General features: G+C 47.5%; 2 protein-coding genes across 2 annotated transcripts in view; both read right to left on the bottom strand.

Moving 5' to 3' along the window:
* Positions 1-2,744: 2,744 nt before the first annotated feature.
* Positions 2,745-25,106, bottom strand: part of LOC308585057 (cytochrome P450 2J5-like) — a 92,914-nt gene continuing 70,552 nt past the window's right edge. Inside the window, exon 7 of the mRNA XM_081190579.1 lies at positions 2,745-2,767. Coding sequence (XP_081046705.1) covers positions 2,760-2,767 — 8 coding nt within the window. The 3' untranslated portion in view covers positions 2,745-2,759. The remainder of the gene's footprint in view (positions 2,768-25,106) is intronic.
* The window catches only part of LOC308584980 (cytochrome P450 2J2-like), a 29,651-nt gene continuing 12,569 nt past the window's right edge, over positions 8,025-25,106 (bottom strand). Inside the window, exons 4-9 of the mRNA XM_081190395.1 lie at positions 18,096-18,256; positions 16,928-17,104; positions 14,988-15,129; positions 13,730-13,917; positions 13,080-13,221; positions 8,025-8,221 (exon numbers count right to left, since the gene is read on the bottom strand). Of these exons, the coding sequence (XP_081046521.1) occupies positions 8,034-8,221; positions 13,080-13,221; positions 13,730-13,917; positions 14,988-15,129; positions 16,928-17,104; positions 18,096-18,256 (998 nt within the window). The 3' untranslated portion in view covers positions 8,025-8,033. The remainder of the gene's footprint in view (positions 8,222-13,079; positions 13,222-13,729; positions 13,918-14,987; positions 15,130-16,927; positions 17,105-18,095; positions 18,257-25,106) is intronic.

The raw sequence follows: 25,106 nt of genomic DNA, 5'->3' as shown, positions 1-25,106 counted from the left end.
ATGAGCCCTTGAGCAGTGGCGTAGCGTGGGGGGTGCCAGGGGTGCCGGCCGCACCGGGCGCAACATCTGGGGGGGCGCTCGCCGCCTCCGGAGTCGCCGAAGAGCCTCGGGCGCAGGCTATAGCAGAGCCCCATGTCTCGGGAAGGAGGAAGCCCCGGCCATGGGCACTGCCCCCAGGTGGTGCAGCAGGAGCTAGGCGGCGAAGGGGAGCCAAGGGGAGCCCGAGGGAGCGGAGGCGCCGCGGGGACACGGCTCGGGAGCTGCCGCTGAGGAGCCAGAGCATCGTCCCCGGGAGGAGAGGAGGAGCGGTGGCGGCGGCGGCGGCTGCTACTGCAAAGCAGGGAGAGAAGGAGGCGGCGGCGGCGGGGAGCCGGGCAGGGAAGTTGCTGCTGGGGATGAAGAGGCGGCGGTGGCGGGAGACGGACTTCTCTCCCTCTCTGGTGCTGCTGGCGTGAGGCGCTCGCCAGCCCACCGGCCCCTCCTGAGCGGGATATGGGTGGGCGGACGGGGTGGGTGGGGGAGAGGCACCGGGCCCGCCTCGTGCCCTGACAGGAGCCGCCGCTGCGCCCGCGGGCGCCCTTGACGCGGCGCCCCTCATGCCGCCTCGAGAGGCGTTGGGGGGCAGCGAGACTCCGCCGGGCCCCGCCCCTCACTCCGCGCTCGGCTTCAGGGCTGTCTTGCGAGGGGGGGGGCGGGAAAAGGCTCTGAGGAGAACCTCGCTGGCTGTCCCGCCGCGTCGCTTTTCCTCACGTCGTTTTTCCATTCCCTTGAGGGGACGGGGAGGTGAAGGGAGCCCGCACGTGGCGAGTCGTCGGTGGAGGTAGAGAAACCACGCACATTACATATTCATAATAATAATAATGCTTTGAAATTTAAGACTCCCCCCCCCCAAGGAAAAGGCACTTTCTTGCCCTGCCCGTGGACCAGGAGGTCGTGGCGGGCGAGGCCTTCAGCAGCGGGGCCCTTATTTGCGCTGCCAGCCTGACCTTCACCCTCTTACATATAGAGAGGAAAGGAGACGCGGAGGTGCAAAGGCTTACGGGGCAGAAGTAAGCCCCGCTGAGTTCATCAGGGGTGCCAACGTGAATACAGTATGATATTGGGGGGGGGGAGGCAAGTAAACCCCGCCCTGCATAGTTGATCACATTGGCAATGCCCATCAACTGGGGGACTGGCCCCCTCAAATGTTTTATTGGGGGGCCTGAAGCAGCGGCGTAGCGTGGGGGTGCAGGGGGGGCCGGGCGCAACATCTTGGGGGGCGCGCGCTCGCACTCAAGTGCTAAAATCCACGGGTTAGGGGGCGCAAATTACTTGCCTTGCCCCGGGTGCTGACAACCCACGCTACGCCACTGCCCTTGAGGCAGGATTTGTGAGCAAAGAGACAATAGGGAGTTTTTTCCCCATTTCCTCCCTCCTTGCAGAGAAATATTTCACTTGGAAAATTTCACCAATGAAAGTCCTTTTTGGGAAAAAAGCAAACATTTAATGAAATGTAAAAAAAGAAGAAGTAAAATTTAATGAACTGAACTTTGAAACAAAGTTGTGCCAGGAAGTTCAACAGACATGGATCAAGGGGTAAATCTGTATAAACATCCTGTACAGTGCTGAGTTTAAGTTGCTGGTTTTGGGATTGACTTCAAAATTTCCTTGCCGTTTTCTAGCACCACTTGTGGGGCATGACTGAGCCCATAACCGTTGTTAGCTATTTGTGATAATAAAAGAGCCTTACTCAAATAGTTGAAGATAAATCTTTACTTCTCAGGATGGCAACAGTTAAACAACAAGCATTGTTTACATATAAATTCATCAATGCAAAATGTTCCTCTCCCCTGAGCCCAAGAGAGGGTTCTGGCACGACAGCTTATACTCTAAATTCACTCTTCCCTCCCACCCACCCACCCAACTGTATATGTTCGAAATGATAGACTGATTGGGAGCGGAACATAAGGAAAGAGGCATAGAGTCTTTGCATGCTTAAAATTTCAGGGCCCTTTTCTAGCATTTCTGCTTAAAGGGTCACAGGCCAAGATAGAAATATCTGCCCATCCTTAGCCTGGAGAAGAGGAGACTGAGAAGAGATATGAGAGCCACCTAGAAATATCCCATGGAAGAGGGAGCAAGCTTGTTGTTCTCCTGCTCTGTGGGGTACAACCTGAACCTGTTGTGTTTGCTGTGATTTTCCATACTGATTTTTTGGGGAAATAGCCCTTCCAATTACACTTCTTCCATTCTTTTTCCAAGGAAAGTTCCAGAGGTTTGATAGCTTTCCTCTCTGAATTCACTCCAAGTTGTGCGCAGACTCCTTTTTCTCTTCATCCATGGCATGTGTAGGCAAACTAAGGCCCGGGAGCCAGAGCCGGCCCAATCATGTTCTAATCCGGCCCACGGATGGTCCTGGAATCAGCGTGTTTTTACATGAGTAGAATGTGTCCTTTTATTTAACATGCATCTCTGGGTTATTTATGGGGCATAGGAATTCTTTCATTATTTTTTTCCCTTCAAAATATAGTCTGAGGGACAGTGGACTGGCCCTCTGCTGAAAAAGATTGCCGACCCCTGATCCATGACTTATTCCACTCCTCCAACATCACAACTCCACCATCTGACTGTTTCAATCCTCCAGACACCTTTTCTGAAGGACTTCCTCATTACACCATCTGTTGCCTCCAGCTCCACCATTTCATCCTTCACTTTCCATTTCATTCTTCTGTTTTGTTAGCTTTTGGGTGGTTGCTTATAAGCCCATCTCTGCTGTTTCTCTATGTTACTACACACACACATACACACACAGAGAGAGAGAGAGAGAGAGAGAGAGAGAGAGAGAGAGAAAACGCTGCAAGAAGTGAGGTTACAGGGAACCAGGCAGAGGGCCTTCTCGGTAGTGGTGCCCGCCCTGTGGAATACCCTCCCATCAGTTGTCAAGGAAATAAACAACTACCAGACTTTTAGAAGACATCTGAAGGCAGCCCTGTTTAGGGAAGCTTTTAATGTTTGATGTACCATAGTATTTTAATATTCTTTTGGAAGCCGCCCAGAGTGGCTGGGGAAACCCAGCCAGATGGGCGGGGTATAAATAATAAATTATTATTATTATTATTATTATTATTATTATTATTATTATTATTATTATTATTATATTATCCAACTTTTAGAAGAAATCTGAAGGCAGCCCTGAAACACAGCCAGATGGTTAATGGACTTCAATGTCTGTACACTAATGCACAAAGCATGGGAAATAAACAAGATGTGCTTGAGCTCTTGGTACAGCAAACTAAATATGACATAATAGGCATCACTGAAACCTGGTGGGATAAGTCCCACGATTGGAATGTAATAATGGGGGGATACAATCTATTTCAGAGAAATAGACCAGACAAGAAAGGAGGAGGAGTGGCGTTATATGTCAGGGATGTGTATACCTGTGAAGAGATCCAAGATTTAGAACCTCAAAGCCAAAGTGAGAGCATTTGGGTCAAAATTAAGGGAGAGAAGAATAACAGAGATCTCATTGTGGGAGTTTACTATAGATCCCCAAGCCAAACGGAGGACATACATGATGCCTTCCTGGAACAGATGGCCAAGCATGCAAAAGGAAGGGAGATAGTAGTAATGGGGGACTTCAATTACCCGGATATTTGTTGGACGTCAAACTCAGCCAAGAGCTTAAGGTCAAACAGATTCCTCACTGGACTTGCAGACAACTTCATTGTCCAGAACGTGGGAGAAGCAACAAGAGGAACATCCATTTTAGATCTGGTCCTAACCAATGTTGATGATCTGGTTAGTGGGGTAGAAGTGGAAGGATCATTAGGCGCGAGTGATCATGCTCTTCTGAAGTTTACTATACAGCGGAAAGGAGCAGCCAAGCATACTAGGACTCAATTTCTTGACTTTAAGAAAGCCGACTTCATAAAACTTAGGGAAGTGCTGGGTGAGATCCCATGGACAGTAATACTAAAAGGAAAGGGAGTTCATGATGGCTGGGAGTTTGTTAAGAGGGAGATAGTAAAAGCACAACGTCAGGCAATATCAATGAGACGGAAACATGGAAGGTGCTTAAAGAAGCCAGGGTGGCTATCTAAAGAACTTTTAACTGAGTTAAGATTTAAAAAGGATGTGTACAAAAAATGGAAAAGGAGGGAAACCACCAAAGAGGAATTCAAACAAATAGCCAGCACGTGTAGACACAAAGTCAGAAAAGCTAAAGCACAGAATGAACTCAGGCTTGCTAGAGAGGTTAAAAGCAACAAAAAAGGCTTTTATGGGTATGTTCGTAGCAAAAGGAAGAACAAAGAAACAGTGGGGTCACTCAGAGGAGAAGATGGTGAAATGCAAACAGGGGACACAGAAAGGGCTGAACTCCTCAATGCCTTCTTTGCCTCAGTCTTCTCCGATAAAGAAAACAATGCCCGACCTGAAGAATTTGGAGCAAATGATTCAGCAAAGGAAACACAGCCCAGAATAACTAAGGAGATAATACAAGAATACTTGGCTAGTTTAGATGTATTCAAGTCTCCAGGGCCAGATGAACTGCATCCAAGAGTATTAAAAGAACTGGCAGATGTGATCTCAGAACCACTGGCAGTCATCTTTGAGAATTCCTGGAGAACAGGCGAAGTCCCGGCAGACTGGAGGAGGGCAAATATTGTCCCTATTTTCAAAAAGGGGAAAAGAGAGGACCCAAATAATTACCGCCCAGTCAGTCTGACATCAATACCAGAGAAGATTCTGGAGCAGATCATTAAGCGAACAGTCTGTGATCACCTAGAAAGGAATGCTGTGATCACCAATAGTCAGCATGGATTTCTGAAAAATAAGTCATGTCAGACTAACCTGATCTCGTTTTTTGACAGAATTACAAGCCTGGTAGATGAAGGGAACGCAGTGGATGTAGCCTACCTTGATTTCAGCAAGGCATTTGACAAGGTGCCCCATGATATTCTTGTAAAGAAGCTGGTAAAATGCGGTCTTGACTATGCTACCACTCAGTGGATTTGTAACTGGCTGACTGACCGAACCCAAAGGGTGCTCATCAATGGTTCCTCTTCATCCTGGAGAAGAGTGACTAGTGGGGTACCACAGGGTTCTGTCTTGGGCCCGGTCTTATTCAACATCTTTATCAACGACTTGGATGATGGACTCAAGGGCATCCTGATCAAATTTGCAGATGACACCAAACTGGGAGGGGTGGCTAACACCCCAGAGGACAGGATCACACTTCAAAACGACCTTGACAAATTAGAGAACTGGGCAAAAACAAACAAGATGAATTTTAACAGGGAGAAATGTAAAGTATTGCACTTGGGGGGGGGGATGAGAGGCACAAATACAAGATGGGGGACACCTGGCTTGAGAGCAGTACATGTGAAAAGGATCTAGGAGTCTTGGTTGACCACAAACTTGACATGAGCCAACAGTGTGACGTGGCAGCTAAAAAAGCCAATGCAATTCTGGGCTGCATCAATAGGAGTATAGCATCTAGATCAAGGGAAGTAATAGTGCCACTGTATTCTGCTCTGGTCAGACCTCACCTGGAGTACTGTGTCCAGTTCTGGGCACCACAATTCAAGGAGGACACTGACAAACTGGAACGTGTCCAGAGGAGGGCAACCAAAATGGTCAAAGGCCTGGAAACGATGCCTTATGAGGAATGGCTAAGGGAGCTGGGCATGTTTAGCCTGGAGAAGAGGAGGTTAAGGGGTAAGAGGTTAAGCCATGTTCAAATATATAAAAGGATGTCACATAGAGAAGGGAGAAAGGTTGTTTTCTGCTGCTCCAGAGAAGCGGGCACGGAGCAATGTATCCAAACTACAAGAAAGAAGATTCCACCTAAACATTAGGAAGAACTTCCTGACAGTAAGAGCTGTTCGACAGTGGAATTTGCTGCCAAGGAGTTTGGTGGAGTCTCCTACTTTGGAGGTCTTTAAGCAGAGGCTTGACAACCATATGTCAGGAGTGCTCTGATGGTGTTTCCTGCTTGGCAGGGGGTTGGACTCGATGGCCCTTGTGGTCTCTTCCAACTCTATGATTCTATGATTCTATGCTTCTATGAAATATTAAATTATTATTTTTTCCTCGGGGGATGCAGAGGTATGCATACTCCTAAACATTTTCTGATTCTTTGTACTTTTGCCCATTTACTGTATTGATTTTTCCCAATTTTCTTGAGTCAAAATGAGAGTACCCATAAACATTTTTATTTTTTTTTAGAAAATAAGCACTGGTTATTTTGTTCAGTATGGGACATGGGTGGCACTGTGGGTTAAAGCACAGAGCCTAGGACTTGCCGATCAGAAGGTCAGCGGTTTGAATCCCTGTGACAGGGTGAGCTCCCGTTGCTCGGTCCCAGCTCCTGCCAGCCTAGCAGTTCAAAGCACATCAAAGTGCAAGTAGATAAGTAGCTACTGCTCAGGAAGGTAAATGGCGTTTCCGTGCGCTGCTCTGGTTCGCCAGAAGTGGCTTAGTCCTGATGGCCACATAACCCGGAAGCTGTACGCCGGCTTCCTCGGCCAATAAAACGAGATGAGCGCCGCAACCCCAGAGTCAGTCAAGACTAGACCTAATGGTCAGGGGCCCCTTTACCCTTTACTATTTTGCTCAGTGTTCTTCCATCCCTCCATTATTCTAGGGTCTGCTACATTTTAAAGCCTCAGCTTTCCTCCATCTCCATTTTACCCAAACTTCTGTCACTGAAGGAAAGGAGAGTGGAAGTCAGGGGAACATCTGTTTTAAACTTCTCCCATTCTTTAACTGTGATAAAGGATGTGAAGCCTTCAAATATTCCATAGTGCCTCCACACAATGTATTTCACTCCTGATACCTTGTGTGGTCCTCAACATGAAGTTCCGGGTTCAACTTACTGATTTAGAAGAGATATTTTATTAACAAGCACACATGTACAGTATCCATCAAAGAAACTTAACATTCTTCAACTGGAGAAGCTGACAGTCTTCCTCTTAGGAGTCTACTCATCTTAAAGATACAATAACATTTCTCAGCATGGGGAGTGGTGTTGTAAGGAGGCTGCAGAAGAGGGAGAGAGGAGGAGATGTGGGAATGTGTATGTTAGGGAGATTTGATAAAAGTAAGGGGGAGGGGGAGGGGGAGGAGAAAAGGGAGCAAGAGTAAGAATGGGGATGCAAAGGAAGTTGTCAAAAAGGAGGGAGTAAGGAGGCATTGGGAGAGGGATGAAGATGAAAGCAGGGGCATGAAAGGGCCTGAAGAAAAGGAGGAGATGGGGTGAAGGGGGAAATGGATGCAAAGCAGAGCTGCAGAAGATAAGAGAGAAGTGGCTTCAGAAATGGAGCTGCGAAGGTGAAAAGAGACCTCAGTAGTTGCATGGGATGAGATGGGAAGAGAAGGGGAAATGCTAGGGGGTTCATGTATCAGGAGTGGCCAAGGGGTCACCGAGTGCAGGAAGCAGGGGTGCAGCCCCTAATATTTTCCTGTTTTCTTTTTTTTAATGATATTTATTAAAGTTTCCAATTTTTAACAAACAAAAAGAAAAAACCAACATAAAAATATTTAAAACACATAAATTTCACAACTTATTTTCTTGTAACTTGTTTCCCCGACCTCCTCATACCTCCCCTTCTTGTATACCCAGTTTGAATTGTTTATACAGCAAATCCTTATCTCAACCTCTTAAATTGTTATAGCTTTAAATTCTTACTTACAAAAAGAAAATCATTTTATCATAATTACAGCTTGAAACCCCTTAAGTTCAATCCAACATCATTCAACATTCCTTTTTTTTTTTTTTTGTAGATAGTCCTTAAATTTTTTCCAATTTTCTTCTGCCGACTCTTCTCCCTGGTCACGGATTCTGCCCGTCATTTCTGCCAGTCCCATACAGTCAATCAGCTTCGTCTGTTAATTCTTCCAAGGTGGGTAGGTCTTGTGTCTTCCAATACTTTGCAATAAGTATTCTTGCTGCTGTTGTAGCGTACATAAAAAAAGTTCTATCCTTCTTTAGCACCAATTGGCCGACCATGCCCAGGAGAAAGGCCTCTGGTTTCTATTTTCCTATTTTCTTATGTGTTGCAGCGGGGAACTGCACAGAGTTTATAAGGATGGGGATGTGTTGTAACCCCTATTGTAGCCTCTTGATTGAGTTCTTTGACTCCTTCTGGCAGCTGAAAACTGAATGCCCTCAGCAGGCTGGTCAGGAAGATGAAGATTTCGATCTTTACCAGCTGCATTCCCAAACAAATGCGAGCCCCTGAAGAGGAGATATGAAGAAGGCAGTAAGTGAGCAATAATTTACTTTCCAGTGTTCATTGCTTTGTTGCTGTAAACATTCCACATAACCCTTTGGGAAACTAGAAATAGTTAGGCTAGGGAAAACATCAAAGCTGCTATCAATTTCCTAGCCTGGTCAGTGCTAACCTTCCTTTCTTCTTGTTATACTTATGTTTTGTTCTGTAATTTGAAGTTCCCTATCACTGCAACATGGCTCCCTCTCTCTCTAGCATCAGACAGCAAAGAGAATGAACAAAGGACAATAGTCCCACTTCACAGAACACTGTAACACAAACATCCTGTCTCCGTCACTTCCCACTCTGGAGTGAAAACATACACCGCCATGTGAAAGACAACAGTCCCATGACTGCAGTCACGGATCAGGAATTCTAACATCCTCCCCCAATTCATGCACTGTGTTGCAGTCATCAGTGTAACTGCAGCAACCATAGAGATGTCATACACACAGTATACCCCTGTATCACCTGTTCCACCCTTGGAACTACCTGCAACTGGATTGGCCTTGGCCCTTACCGTCTTGCACTTCTGACTAGTCTTGGCGTCATAGCCCTTCTGACTATCAGGAAGTCTCACACCTGGCTTTGTTGGGACTAGAACCCTAGCCACGTTCCTCTCTGAGGAATCAGTGTTGGCACACACGGCCTCTGGACGTGGTCCAGCTTCCTTCTCCAAGGAAACAGTGTCTACCCTTACAGCCTTTGGGCGTGGTTTCCCGTCCCTTGAGGACAAACCCTGTGCCCCTTTCAAGACTTCAGATTCCTAGACCTGCATCAAGCCACTAACCACAGCTAAATCTGCAACAGCTGTGTTAGCAAACTCCTGAGCATACCTGGTGGGCATTTCACCCTTTGTAGCTCCTCCTGATCTGCGCACCTGGCGCATCTCCCCCACTGTATCAGTGGAACTTACTTCAGTGTTAGCATCAGCAGCAGACTCTGTATCAGAGCCTTCCACAGTGGGGTAGCCTTGGAAAATACCCTTATTTTCTTCCCATTCTGCACTGCACTCAACATCCCCAGTGAGTAAAATCAGCTTGGCATCAGGCCTCAGTACTATGTACAAGCCTTGCCCCAAGAAGAATCTTTCCTTCCTGCCTCATGTCAGACCCATCCATTTGGCATCCTGGCTTTTTCCGGGTTTATCTTGCCACAGTTCCCATCAGAAACTCTGTCTGAATCCAGGGAAAGGCCTTGCAAACGATGCTTGCCGAGTGTATTGCTCTGTGACTTTGGAACCCACATGTCAGATCCATCCATTGGCATCTTGGCTTTTTCTGGGTTTGCCTTGTCATTGTCATCATCACCAATAGGGTGCCTTTGCAAGATACCCATATTGCCTCCCCCTTTTGCTTTGTCCTGAGCACTGGTACACCTGACCATCTTCGTGTCAGGTACTGGGAGCCCCATGCACACATCCTGCATGAAAAGAATGGTTATCAGATATAACATCACATGTCTCTCCAACCTTCCCACCACCACCTATGTTAACATCACAACCTAGTAAGAGCAAGCCATTTATAATGTCATTTTCGTTCTTCTGGATGGTTGCGTTCTGTTTGTTGCCATAAACAGAACAGCCACGCTGCATCAGCTGGGCTTCTCAATCTGGAATGAAAAACACGTTAGACATCACAACGTTACAGCTTTTCAGTTCCACGGTCCAGGTGCTGTGCACCTCCAAGGAATCTCCACTCAACTAGTGGATCGGATCGTTCTGTGGCATACACGTGGTGAACCAGTTCCATCTTCCACAAAGGTGTGCCTCCACCTCAGAATCTAGCACAAAAGATTCTTGCACCTCTGCACTGGAACAGCCGGTCACCAAATTTGTGCTGAAGTTCTGCATCTCTGGCCTTGCTTCATGTCGCCTGTCAGAAATGCTGCAAGCCTCCCTGACTTCTGGAAGCTGTCCAAACTTCTCACATGAACAACTTTCCACTGCTTCGACCTTAGCAGTGCCACCTGCTGGTTGCAGTGATGCTTGGGATGACATCGTAGCCAGATCCCCTTCTTCTCCTTCCGTTCTGGACAGTCCTCCCCCCGGAACAGGAAACACCCCCCTCGTGCATTCAAGAAAACAGCTCAGCGTCTTCTCATCCATGATGCCTCCCTGAGATACTGTATCAGCTTTCCCTCAGGGCATGACTTCTGGCAGTCTGCTGAGCCATTGCCTCCCACTGCATGTGGGTGTCAGAAACAGCAAATCTAGCCCTCTGAACCTTTCTGGCATCCCAATCAGCCACCTCCGCCATCTTGAAGTGTCCATCGTGTGACACAGCTTCAATTCCTGCTGAACGTACACACGGTCTAACATTAGACATAGATTGTGTCTCAAACTGCTGGTACAGCTTTGGGAACAAAACACTGCTCCCCCACATTTCCAAACTCACAGGGAATGAATCAGAAGAATCCTATCTGCTTAAAGTCCATGTCTGCTACTTCTACGCAGCATCAGGGGAAATTGTTCGCTTCCCCATAGCTGAAGTTTCACATACAGCTATTGTTTTGGCAAAGTCTTGCCGCAGCAGGAATCCCACTTTTGCCTTCTACCACTCCCATTCTCCTCTCAGGAAAATGCTTCAGAAGCAGCGGGATATGTGCTCCCTTTGTAACACATAAATCATGGCTACATTCTTGCCAAAGTCCTGCCGCTTCAGGCCACTTTTCCCTTCCCTCTATTTAACTAAAGGACTTGGTTTTTACCCTTCCAAAAGGTCTGTTCTGCAGCTTAGTTCAGGCTGGAACAACCTTTTACTGTCCTTATCAGACGGCTATAAATCAAGCCTTCTTTTGCCGGCCTTAATTGCCTGGCAAGAACTTCAAAGGCTTCTTGCCTTCTTCTGTGCATGAGCCGCTGGCTTTGGCACAAAACAGTCCGGCCTGCCTTTACTGTCATTTTCAAGCACAGGCTTTACTCACAGTCTGTCTCCTCGCAGCTTTTTTCCCTTCTGTCTCTGAAGGTGCTTGCCTCACACTGCCAGTTCCAGGAGATTCCAACCGAGATAAAAACAGCCCCCGGTTCTTCTTCTGCTGGCACTGGGTCTGTGGCCCCGATCCGTGGGCCCATAACCGTTGTCAGGACAGCAATCCCATGACTGCAATCCCGGAGCAGGAATTCTAACAGGACCCTGTGTGAGGGGAAGGGCAGAGAGGATTGCCCAGGGCTAGAAGCCGGGGTAAGAGGGTCTAGCTCCTAAGTGAGAACTGGGAGGACTCACTTTTCTGTGTGCAGAATAAGGGTGAAGATTTACTCTTGATAGAGGACTTTGTAATATCCTTTTCTTCTTTTCTTTCTTTACTTCCTTTCCTCATCTTTTTTTCTATTTTCCCTTTTAGTTTAGTATGATTTTTATTGTGACTTACGTATAAAATTTCAATAAAACTTGATTTTAAAAAATGAAAGGAAAACGTTGGTCAGCTGCCCAAATCAGCAATGCAGAAAGGGGTTAAGACCATGGAGTAATCTGTCCTGCCAGGTTTACTTCAGACCTATTGTTCTCCCTCAGGCCAACTGAGAAGCTCACTGGGTAGAGAGGTCTGATGTAGTTACTCCAAGCTCAGACCACATGGTTCTTACAAGACACTCTCATGTTCCTATACCAATTATTTAGCTTTTACCACTGCTTGTAACTAAGCCAAGTTTTGCTACCTGTGCGATGCTTTCTGACACTTCAGGTGATTTACAAGAATTGCATACTTTAGAAGAAGAAGAGTTTGGATTTGATATCCCGCTTTATCACTACCCGAAGGAGTCTCAAAGCGGCTAGCATTCTCCTTTCCCTTCCTTCCCCACAACAAACACTCTGTGAGGTGAGTGGGGCTGAGAGACTTCAAAGAAGTGTGACTAGAAAGGTGAAAATCCACAGACAGAGAGAGAGATAATCATACAGTTGGAAGAGATCCCAAGGGTCTTCGAGCTCTATGCCCTGCAATGCAGGGATCTTTTGCCCAACGCGGCACTCGAACCCATGACCCTAAGGTTAAGAGTCTCCTGCTCTACCGACTGAGCCATCTCGTACTTTGGTCTGCTTTGTTGTGTGAAGTATTACTGAGTACTCAAAAAGAACTGGGTACTGTCAGAAATTATCTAGGCAAATGCTTTATCTGTGTTAGCAACAGTTCTTTTCTTTTGAAGAGTTGGAAGTATGTCTACAATAGTGTTGTGCAATTCATTTTTAACAGGCATTTTGTAAGCTCTCTGTTAGAGTTGCTTTTTAGCCCAACGTTTTTGTCACACCTCTCATAAGCATGCTTCAAACCAGTGGCATGGAAGATATTGTGAAAGTATAATGTAAAGTTATCATTGTGGAACAAATCAGTATGGTATTTTTATATGCTTCATTTAGACCTATCTGTGTATTGTTTTACCATTAATTACATAAAAAAACTGTCAACTTCCATCATAATGTCATTTTCTTTGATGAAACCTTTTATTAAGAAATAATAAATTAAATATTGTATTTTCTGTGAAAGAATTCAATACAAGGTGAAGTGTGTGAGGAATTGAACGGGGGGGGGCATGGAGGAGAGGAGAAAGAAGAGCTAATTTTTCTGTGGCTAGGGTGCGTAATCTGGAAAGTTCTGTCAGGGGAACAAGATCACCTAGTTATGGCTCTGGCCCCAAGCCACCAACCCAGAGATCCCCTTAACTTGCAACTGCCTTGCCCCATTCTGCTGACCAGCACTGCTACTCCAGCCAGAAAGACGCTGCTACTGCTCTGGCCCACTCCCTCCTGTGCTGCTGCTGATGTCATTTTCTGGAAGCAGACAGATAAGCACATCTACAGATCACAACATAACTTGGTCTTCTGCATTTACCTGCACCAAATGGAAGAAATTCTTCTCTGTTCACAAATTGACCATCCTTGTCCAAGAAATGATTTGGGTTGAACTCTGCAGGTGTCTCCCATCGTGTTGGATCAAGAAGAACAGAGCGTAGATCGGGAACAATAACAGTCCCCTGCAAGTGATTTGAAACAAGTGATTTGGAATGCACTCAGATCAACACATTTCTGGATTGTCCCACACTATCCCAAGACTAATCATTGCAGAGACCTGTGTGATTTATTTTTATTTTTATTTTATTATTATTATTATTATTATTATTATTATTATTATTATTATTATTATTATTTTGGGGGGTAGGGTTGGTTTTGTATTCTTCACCTTAACAAAATTTCTGTACAGGCAGGAACACAAGAGGACTTTCCGCCACCTCTTTTAAAATGAAAGCTCACAACCCAGGTGAGACCTCTGGATACTTCAGGCTCCTCCCCTGCCACAACTGCCCCATGGAATGGCACTTGCTGATGGTGAAACATGTCTGCAGATGGAGCTCCTGCTCTTGCCCTTCAGATTTTTGACTAGACAGGATGTTCCTGTATGGCTGGCTGCATCTCTCAATATTAAACCTTCTGCTGCTCTTTGCTCTTGGGCTACAGGAGTGCAGCTGTATCACACTTTTATACCTTGGGAATGAGAAAACCGCGCAACTTGAAATCCTTTGTACATTGCCTAGGGAACCCCAAAAAAGTGACGTATTTAAAGCGCTGCATTTCATGAATCACAGCATTGGTGTAGGGCAGTTTCTTCTTATCTTGATAGCAGATTGAGTGAGCAGAACCTATGACATCTTCTATTTCCTTGTGCATTTTATCTGAAGAGAATGATGGAAACAGAAGGTTTATTGTGAATATTGCATTTTATTTCAGATGGACATTTATTTCCCTTGAACATATTCCATAATCCTCTGTGAATGAGTCCAGGTTTCTTGCATTTTTAGGTCACCTGGTCCTCCAAAGAGCTCGTCTGTGTACATGATTCTTCCCTACTCTAGATCCCACGTGTGAAAAGGCTGAAAGTGAAGCTCATCGCAGTTGTTTCTGGTTACCAGAGCTGGCTGGATTTGCTGAAGGGCTGAGATCAAAGGCTTCCTGTGTGTGTGTGTGTGTGTGTGTGTGTTCTAAATCCCCTGCCCTCAATGTTTCCTACTTAGTTTCATTAATCCTCAATTCCTCATTTCCTCTTTGGCTAGCATCACTCATATAAAGGTAAAGGTAAAGGACCCCTGGACGGTTAAGTCCAATCAAAGGAGACTATGCGGTGTGGTGCGCATTACACTTTCAGGCCTAGGGAGCTGGTGTTTATCCACAGACAGCATTCGGGGTCATGTGGCCAGCATGACTAAACCACCTCTGGCACAACTGGACAGCATGATGAGTGCCAGAGCACACAGAAATGCTGATTACCTTCCCACCGCAGCACTACCTGTTTACTTACACTGGCATGCTTTCAAACTATTACTTTGGCAGAAGCTGGGACAGAGCAACGGGAGCTCACCTGTCATGCAGATTCGAACTGCCAACCTTAGTTTCACAATGGAGGCCCATCCACTGCACCAACCCTCTCCTATCCCAATTCCATTACACATTCAGACCCTCCATCTCTACCTGTCCCAGTAATCATAGACTGGAAATGTCCTGTGGGAAGAGGGCATTGTGGGCATTTTTCATTTTTGCTTCTGAAATTTATATATTACAGAAACTATGTAGGAAAATATTGGTGAGGGAAACTGATCTTTCCAGACATGAAAGTCATGAAAGTCAATAAAATTTGCCTTCCATAATTTTCATCATAAACTCACATTTAACTCTTTCCAATATGAAACCTTTAAAGAATTATGCTCCACCCTAGTGATCAAGAGAAGCCCTGGCTCTCCTCTCTCACCTTGGACATCTGGATGACTTGTCAGGAGGAGAAGTGCCCATTTCAGAGAAGCTGTGGTTGAGTCTGACCCTGCTATGAAGAGCTCAGAAATACACCAAGCCACGTTTTCTTCATCATAGGTGGACTCCGGGTCATTCTTGCTCTCGTGTTGAAAATGGGGGAAGTGACATGTCATTTACATGCATTACATTCTGTCCTTCAGCACTTACTTTATTTTATTTCCCCCACTTATTACCATACTACCCACACATGCTTCATGAGGGGTGGGGTGTCCTCTTACACTGCCTGAGTTGGGAAGGTGTTGCCACCATCGCCGTACTGTTGCTGCCACCTGCAGTGGCGTAGCATGGGTTGTCAGCACCCGGGGCAAGGCAAGTAATTTGCGCCCCCTAACCCGTGGATTTGCGCCCCCTAACCCTAACCCCCAGATGTTGCGCCCGGTGCGGCCGGCCCCCCCTGCACCCCCCACGCTACGCCACTGGCCACCTGCCTTACCTAGGTTGCACAGCAGTGCCCACAAAGTGGCAACAACAAAAGGGAGCTTGGTAAGATATTGAAAGATTTTGGTGAAATCTTGCCAGAAGCTGCCCCCTTTGCTTCTCCACTAGCAGCTGGCTAGGCAGCACATCCCCAGAGATGCCTCCTGTTGGCATTCCACTGCCCAAGGCAGCTGTCACAGCCTGCCTTGTGGGTGGACCGGCCCTCTGCTTCATAGCTGGTTATGATGGGAAACCACACACACTTTCCTGTATTTATAGCGGTAGCTGCTGGTGCTAGATTTCAGGATCTGTGGGTGGGCATAGTAATCCAATACTGACATGAAGAGAGGGATCCAACGGAAACTCTGGCAGCAGATATTCAAAATGTGTGCTACATATTTCACTGCCTAATGGTCACCACCATATAATAGTCGAGCTCCTTTTTTCAAATCAGTCCCAAAGCATTCACCACATAATAGTCACAGGGCATTGTAAGCGTGCATGAGAATGCCTTGCCCCAGTTTGGACTACCTATTATCCTTCCTGTACCTGTTCACACATATTCTGAACATCCTAATCACACCAAAAACAGTTAGTAACAAGTAATAAGCAATATAAACATAATTATGTTTCTTCATAAAGACTGTTTCCTCAATTAAGGGTCGTTCCTTGGTTTTTCACCAAATAATCATTGCACCCACCTTTTTTAAAAAGAATAATTGGCATTAAAATGTGACAATTATGTGGTGAAATGTGGTACTTACCGCTAAACGTATTTAACCATTTGTTTGTCATTATGATAAACATTGTTCAAGCAAAAGAATAATAAGCAATAGAAACATAATTATGTTTGTTAATAAAAACAGTTTCCTCGCATAAGGGTCGTGCCTTTGTTTTTCACGAAATAATCGTCGCATAATTGGCATAAAAAGATGTTAATTTTGTTGAAATATGGCACTTACCACTAAACATATTTAACCATTGGTTTGTCACTATGATAAACATTGTTCACAGAGGGAAAGATGAATATATATATATTGTCCTTTCTAGTATATGAAGATAGATGAGACAGGGATTTGAAGTCATACTCTAGTTTATGGGCATTTTGTTTAGGATTTTCTGTTTTTTCAGTCCACATTTTAATGTTGGATGAACATCAATCCAAAATAATTTATGTACAGAAGGAATGCTCCATAGGCAAGACCCCTTAACACACTTCAGTTTCCAGTCCTTTAAGCTCACATTTCCTAGCCATTTCTATAGATGCTTATGGATGGATGTCAACCCACTTTAGCAACTAAATTGAATGTGAGAAATATTTGGTGGGAACTCAATGCCATTTTCAACTGAGATTGAGGGGAAAAGATGCTGGTTTCCAGGCAAGAGATTAGTATTCACTTATAACAGGGAATGTAATGATTCCTTGGATGAGCAGAATTCAGCTTCAAAGCTGATACTTACTTTCTCCATCTGAAGCAGACAGAAATCAATGAGATCTTGTGGCTCATGCACAGACTGATTCTCCTTATGCTTCTCTATCTCCTCCTTTGCAAATGAAAGCACCATCTCCATGCAGGACAAGGCCTTGTTGTGGGGCCCTGGGAGATGTTTCATGAGCCATGGGAGAATTTCACAAAGCTAAAGGAAAGATAGCAGAAATACTGCCATTACCATGAGGAAGCTTGGTCACACCGTTTGTGCTTTGGATTAGCACTTTAAAAAACATGATCTACATTCTTCTTCAGGGCTAGCATATTAGTTTCTCACTAAGAAGAAGGAAGGTGTCTATAGCTTCTCTGGAATCCCACAATGATTGGATTCTGTGAATTATCCCTAGCTGAAAATGTGAAAGAAAACTATGGCTCAAAATATTTTCCCAGCTCCCAGGTATAATTCCAGAACTGGGCACAATCACAGGACCTCTCCTGGAACAAGTTAGTGCCCTTTGTGGTAGGTGGGGGTGGGTGGAGAATAGGTATGGGGGGAAATTCAAGTAAGTTTCATGAGTACTTTTTTTTTTTTACAGATTAGGAATGGAGGTAGAAATGTAGAGAACTTAACTTAAATTTGAGGAAAGGGTTTAGTTGATCATCCAGAAGGGGGCTGCTTTCCTTAGCAATAGCGATAGTGCTTGAGTTGCTGGTCTCTCTTTCATTAAAAAAAAATTCCAACCAAGTGGTGGCTGCAGGGGCCTCACCATGGATGCCATCATGATTGCCACTGCTAGGTGGGTACAGAGTAGACACATTTAGTTTTCAATGATGGCAACAAAATGATTTAATTCCCTTCTTGAGAAGATTATTTTGTTCACCTCTGTTCCCTTTGGTGGACTCTAGATGACCTGTTCTCAAGGTCATTGTTCCATTTTTGTCCCATCTTCCCTCCAAAGAGTCTCCTGTCGTGGACAAAGTCTTCTTTTGTTGTTTTTTATGGGGGGTTTTGGTGTGTTTTTTATCTCAGTGATAATCATAAGCAATTGATCAGGCTGTGAGATAGTAAGTGGCCCTTATCTCAGATCAATTTAAACCTGATCTCACTTCTCCAACCCTCTATCAGAATATTGATTTGTGGTATTAAGGCCCTTGGGAGGTATTAAAGCCCTTTGGCAGGAATGGAAATGACTACTCACAGCATAACCAAAGCTACTTAGAAATTGTAGGATAAATTCTATGGCTTTTATAAGCTTCTGGAACCATTCATCTTCAAGAGCAAACCGGTGCCCAAAAGCCAGAGCACATATCACGTTGGAGACTGAAGTAGCGATGGGCATGGAGGGGTCAAGTGGCTGTCCTGCAAAATAAAGTTATACTAATGTTAGCTCATGTTAGCTCATCCCCTTCATTCCCACTTAATCCCCACTAATGTTAGCTCATCCCCTTCATGGATCACTGCCTTGCCGTGGCGAAGGGGCTTGAATAACTCAGAGAAGCTATGAGCTATGCCGTGCAGGGCCACCCAAGATGGACAGGTCATAGTGGAGAGTTTTGACCAAACGTGATCTGGCTGGAGCAGGAACCAGCAAGCCACTCCAGTATCCCTGCCAAGAAAACTCCATGGACCAAGACAACAGGCATATAAAAGTTATGACACTGGAAGATGATCCCCTCAGGTCGGAAGGCGTCTAACATGCTACTGAGGAAGAGCGGAGGACAAGTACAAGTAGATTCAGAGCGGATGAAGCGGCTGGGCCAAAGCCGAAAGGACACTCAGTTGCGGATATGCCTGGAAGTGAAAGGAAAGTCCAATGTTGTAAAGAAAAATATCGCATAGTGTCAGGGAACTGACATCAGAGCGAGAGGCGAAGGGGAGGCTCTCTGATGATGCGGGAGAAGGACCCAGCAGCAGGGGGAGAAACAGCCCAGTAGAGGGGGAAGCAATTCAGCGCAACACCAGGGATAGAGGGGGGCTGACGGGGGAATCAGAGAGAGGGCTCCAGGATTCTTCGCTGGACATCAGTGAGGAGAGCCCAGGTCCTCCGCTGCCCACACCCTCCCTGTGCAGGAGGCTCCTGCGCAGTGAGAGAAGGCGGAGACTGGGCGTCAAACAACTTTTATGCTGGAAGAGGTTCAAGAAACGCCCACTGATGGATTCTGCCAGCGATTGAGGCAGCCCCTATGAGAAGGGGCTGCGCAGTCAGAAAGGTTTAACAAGGCAAATTAGCCTAGACAGGCACCAGTTTACGCATGAGTAACTCATACCTACTACAGCAATCCGTCAGTCCCTGAAAGTTGCTCGTGCACAGCAGCGGACAGGCAGCATCATGAGCAAAAGCGGAGAAGCCAAAGCCCAGGAGGGTGCAGCTGGAGAGAAAACTCTGGTGGAGAGGAACCGAGAATTGGAGCAGCATGTGGCCATTCTGACGGCGCGGCTGGAAGAAAGGCGGTCTCAAGATGCACAGGTCAGGCCCACCCCCATAGCAAGGAAGGTACCGGGACTGGTGCACAGATTTGGGGGGAAGGCGCAGGACTTTGGTGCGTTCTGAACGGAAATAGAGTACGCATTGGAACTGCAGCATGACGATTTTGCCGATGATGCGGCGAGGGTAGCATATATTGTTGGTCACCTGAAAGATGGGGCCAGGGAATGGATCAGGCCCCTTATGGTGACGCAAAATGCTGCCATGCAGGACCTGCGGAAATTCTTTCAGGTGATGGACGCAATGTTTTCCAGTGATGTACAACAAAGTGTGACAAAACGGGAACTGATGAACTGTAAACAGGGGAACGAGTCAGTGAGAGACTACTGGTCGCGCTTTGCTATGATAGTTCACCGCCTCGGGTTGCAACTGGACTCTGAACCCATACAAATGTTATTTGAGGAGGGGTTGTCCCCAACGGTGAAGGATGAGCTTTCCCGTGCACCCCGCCCACAGGGGATGGACCAGCTGACCAAGGCTGTGCTTGCGATTGGCGTACGGCAGGAAGCACGGGCCCAGGAGAGGCGGGAAGGGAGAGAGCAACGTTACCATGACTACCGCATTCCTGAAATACCAAGGCAGCCTTCCCCGCCAGTGGAGCTAATGGAAATAGATGGGGCGCGCGTGGGGGAAGTTTCAAACGTCAGTGAAGGGTGCAAAAAGGAGAGAAAGGATTGGAAAACCACCAAGAAGTGTTTCCTTTGCCAGCGGCCAGGCCATTTTGCCAGAGCCTGCCCTCAAAGAAAGGCCTGGCAAGGAATGGTGGGAGCCGCAGGGGGTGAGGAGGAGGTGGTAAAGGAACAGGAGCAGGGAAACGGGAATGCTTGGCTGCCACGCAAGGGGCACAGCAGCCAGGCCAGCAACCAGTAGAAGTGCCCCAACCAGACCCCCCCAAGGCGGCAATAGCCATTGAAGTGGTGCTGGAACTCCCAAACGGGCACCCAGTCAAGGTGAAGGGGATGCTGGATTCAGGCAGCTCCTGTAATTTCTTCAGCAAAGACTTTGCATTAGAGCACAGCTCCACTTGCTACCTTTGGATTTCCCCTTGCAAGTAACCACCATTGATGGCAGGGAGCTTCTAGGAGGGGAAGTGACACACCAAACCCCACCAATGAGAATGAGGGTGTCCAGGCACTCGGAGACCATCGCCTTTCACGTCACCTCACTAGCAGGGCCCCCAATAATATTAGGGATGAGCTGGCTAGCACAACATGATCCAGTGGTGGCGTGGCATCAGAGGACAGTCACCTTTGGGTCAGCTTACTGCCTGGAACACTGCCTAGGAGGAGAAATCCCAAGGATGAGCGTGGCCAGGGTGGCTGGGTTGGCTGTGGAGCAGAAGGGGGAGGTGCCGCCGCAATATGCAGATCTGCGAGAGGTCTTCAGCGAGAAGGAGGCAGATAGACTGCCACCCCATAGGCCCTTTGACTGCCAGATCAACTTGCTCACGGGGGCTCAGCTGCCAGTGGGTAAGCTGTATGCCATGTCGGACAGGGAGATGAAGGAGTTGCGGGAGTTTATTGACAAGAACCTGAAAAGAGGTTTCATCAGAGAATCAAAAGCGGTGGGGGGCAGTCCGGTGTTCTTTGTGGACAAAAAAGACACAAATAAACCCAGGCTCGTTGTGGACTATAGGGGCGTCAATTTGGTGTCGGAACCCGTGACCTTCCCAATGCCCAGGATTGACGACATTTTAACACGGGTGAGGCAGGGGAAGATTTTTACCAAGCTGGACCTCAGGGGAGCCTACAATTTGATTAGGATGAGGGAGGGGGATGAATGGAAGACCACAATGTTCACCCCCCTGGGGGCCTTTGAGTACTTAGTTATGCCATTTGGATTACAGTCAAGCTCCGCCTGTTTTCAAGCTTTCATGCACCACGTGTTGGGGTCCCTGCTGTACAAGAACTGCGTAGCCTTCTTGGACGACGTCTTAATCTATTCAGACAATGAGAAGCAACATGTCAGAGACGTCAGGGAAGTGCTGAAGAGACTGCAGAAGCACCAGTTGTGGGTCAAGCTGGAGAAATGTCAGTTTCACGCCAGAGAAGTCGAGTTTTTGGGGTACATGTTGTCAGACAAAAGCTTAGCGATGGACCCAAGCAAGGTGCAGGCAGTGCTGGAGTGGAAGGCTCCCAAAACCCAGAAGGACGTGCAGAGGTTCCTAGGGTTCAGCAACTTTTACAGGAAGTTCATCAAGAACTTCGCCCACTTGACAGCACCCATCACAGACTGTCTCAGTAGCAAAAGGAAGTTCGCCTGGACAGAGGAGGCCCAACAATCCTTTGAAAAACTGAATAAGGCGTTCGCATCGGAAGAGCAGCTCCTGCACGTGGATCTGGAGAAACCCATGAAGCTAGAGACCGACGCGTCCAACAGAGCCATTGGGGCGGTCCTTTTGCAGCCAGGGAGGAGCAAGCAGGAGTGGAAACCGTGTGCATTTTTCTCGAGAAAACTGAGCAAGTCGGAGCAAAACTATACCGTGTATGACCGCGAACTGCTGGAGATCTAGCGGCCTTTCGTCATTGGCGTCATCTACTGATAGGGGCGCAACAACAGATCCAGGTTTGCACAGATCACAAGAACTTGGAGTACTGGAGGACCGCACTAGTACTCAACGAGAGACAGATTCGATGGGCACAGGAGTTCTCCAAGTTTTTCTTTGAGATCCGATACGTGCCCGGAGAGGAAAATGTAAGAGCAGACGCTCTATCGCGCAAACCAGAGTACTTGGAAGGAGAGGGGCCACCGGAGAAACGACACGTGATCCCCGAGGACCGATGGGTGTGTGGGGGAACTTTGGTGGCGAAAAGAGAACTAGCCGGACTGACCAGAAACGATGAGTTCGCGCAAACAAAAATCCGGGAACTCTGGGGCGGGGGAGGAACCCAAGAAGGGTTTGAGGAGAAGGAAGGGGTGCTGTACTATAGGGGGCGCTGTACGTACCGGGGGAGACCCTGAGGGGAAAAGTACTCAAACAACTCCACGACAACCCCACAGCGGGGCACTTTGGACAGCACAAAACCATGATACTTGTGACCAGGCAGTTCTGGTGGCCTAGGGTGAGGGAGGATGTACGGGAATACGTACGGGGGTGCGACCGATGCCAAAGGGCAAAGGGGGAGCGGACTGCCCCCGCAGGTCTACTGGAACCCTTACCCATGCCGGGAAAACCCTGGGAGGTGGTGTCCATTGATTTTATGACAGATTTGCCCAAGTCCCGGGGAAAAACAGCGGTCATGGTAGTGGTCGATCTACTGACAAAAATGTGCCATTTTATAGCTTGCTCACATGCCGTAACGGCAGAGGAAACAGCCCGGTTGTTTGTAGAGCACATTTTCAGGCTGCATGGTGCCCCCTTGAGGGTTATCTCCGACCGCGGAAAACAATTTACTTCCCGGTTCTGGAGGAAGCTCATGAGCTTGCTGCAGGTCGAGGTGGGTTTCTCAACGGCGAGACACCCGGAAACCAACGGGCAAGCAGAAAGAGCGAACAGTATACCTACGCTGCTACGTCAGCGAAAGGCAGAACGATTGGGTAGAGAAACTAGCACTGGCTGAATTTGCATACAATAACGTGGAACACGTGTCCACGGGAATGAGCCCATTAATGGCCAACCATGGGTATCATCCCAGGGCCTTCCCGGGGTGTGGGGAGGGAAGCTGGAGTGTACCCGCAGCAGAGCAGTTTGTGGAAGAAATGGAAGCCCTGCACCAGCAACTTAAGATGAACTTGGGGCGGGCCAAGGAAACTTACAAGAGGCAGGCAGACAAGCACCGCAGGGAAGGGGAAACCATATGGGTGGGGGACCGGGTGTGGCTGTCCACCCAAGGGTTACCTTTCAAAGGGGGGTGCAAGAAGTTTCAGCCCAGGCGGCTGGGACCTTTTGAGGTAACACAGCAGGTAAATCCCATGGCATTTAAGCTCAAACTGCCTGATAGCATGAAAATACACCCAGTGTTACACAGGTCCCTGCTCTCACCGCACAGGGAGGGGCGGAGATTTCAGGGGCAAGAGGAAGAAGTCACCACACACCCGCAGGTAGAAGAAAGGGAACACCATCTCAGGGCCACGGAAATACTTGACTCAAGGTGGCGAGGGCGCCAGGTGGAGTATTTGGTAACGTGGGAGGGGGAACCCGGGTACGAAAACACGTGGCTTCCTGCGGAAGCCTTCGACGACAGGTATCTGGTGGAGGTATTCCACCGCCGGTTCCCGGACAAACCCCAACCCCTAGGGAGATTCTGGGAGGAGCAATTTGGAACCACAGACGATGAGGAGGTTTTTGAGGTATTTTCTGACTCAGAAGAGGAGGGAGGAGAGGTTTTGGAGGAAGAAGAATCAGACTGGGAGGACCACCCTGTTGGCAGGTATAAGAGCGGGTGGGAAGTGGGTTTCGAATCCACAGAAGATGGTGACAGTTCCTTCCGAGGGTTTCCCGCCTCGTCGGCCAACGAAGACAACGAAGTTGATTCCACAGGTCGGTCCAGGGGTGGAGGGGGTCCTGGAGGGGAGGTGGATGTCAGGGAACTGACATCAGAGCAAGAGGCGAAGGGGAGGCTCTCTGATGATGCGGGAGAAGGACCCAGCAGCAGGGGGAGACACAGCCCAGTAGAGGGGGAAGCAATTCAGCGCAACACCAGGGATAGAGGGGGGCTGACGGGGGAATCGGAGAGAGGGCTCCAGGATTCTTCACTGGACATCAGTGAGGAGAGCCCAGGTCCTCCGCTGCCCACGCCCTCCCTGCGCAGGAGGCTCCAGCGCAGTGAGAGAAGGCGGAGACTGGGCGTCAAACAACTTTTATGCTGGAAGAGGTTCAAGAAACGCCCACTGACGGATTCTGCGATTGTGGCAGCCGCTATGAGAAGGGGCTGCGCAGTCAGAAAGGTTTAACAAGGCAAATTAGCCTAGAGAGGCACCAGTTTACACACGAGTAACTCATACCTACTACACATAGGAACCTGGAATGTAAGAACCATAAACTTGGGTAGGTTGGATATGGTCAAAAATGAGATGGCAAGAATAAATATTGACATCCTGGGCATCAGTGAACTAAAATGGACGGGAATGGGAGAATTCAGTTTGGATGACCATCACATCTTTTATGAGTATGCCCGTAGCAAAAGGAAGAACAAAGAAACAGTGGGGTCACTCAGAGGAGAAGATGGTGAAATGCCAACAGGGGACACATAAAGGGCTGAACTCCTCAATGCCTTCTTTGCCTCAGTCCTCTCCGATAAAGAAAACAATGCCCGACCTGAAGAATATGGCGCAAATGATTCAGCAAAGGAAACACAACCCAGAATAACTAAGGAGATAGTACAAGAATACTTGGCTAGTTTAGATGTATTCAAGTCTCCAGGGCCAGATGAACTGCATCCAAGAGTATTAAAAGAACTGGAAGATGTGATCTCAGAACCACTGGCAGTCATCTTTGAGAATTCCTGGAGAACAGGTGAAGTCCCGGCAGACTGGAGGAGGGCAAATGTTGTCCCTATTTTCAAAAAGGGGGAAAGAGAGGACCCAAATAAGTATCACCCAGTCAGTCTGACTTCAATACCAGGGAAGATTCTGGAGCAGATCATTCAGCAAACAGTCTGTGAGCACCTAGAAAGGAATGCTGTGATCACCAATAGTCAGCATGGATTTCTGAAAAATAAGTCATGTCAGACTAACCTGATCTCATTTTTTGACAGAATTACAAGCCTGGTAGATGAAGGGAAC

The sequence above is a fragment of the Podarcis bocagei genome (assembly GCF_964188305.1).
Source record: "Podarcis bocagei genome assembly, chromosome: 4".
NCBI lineage: Eukaryota > Metazoa > Chordata > Lepidosauria > Squamata > Lacertidae > Podarcis > Podarcis bocagei.
The sequence above is the reverse complement of the archived record's forward strand: the minus strand, read 5'-3'. Positions and strand labels throughout refer to the sequence as shown.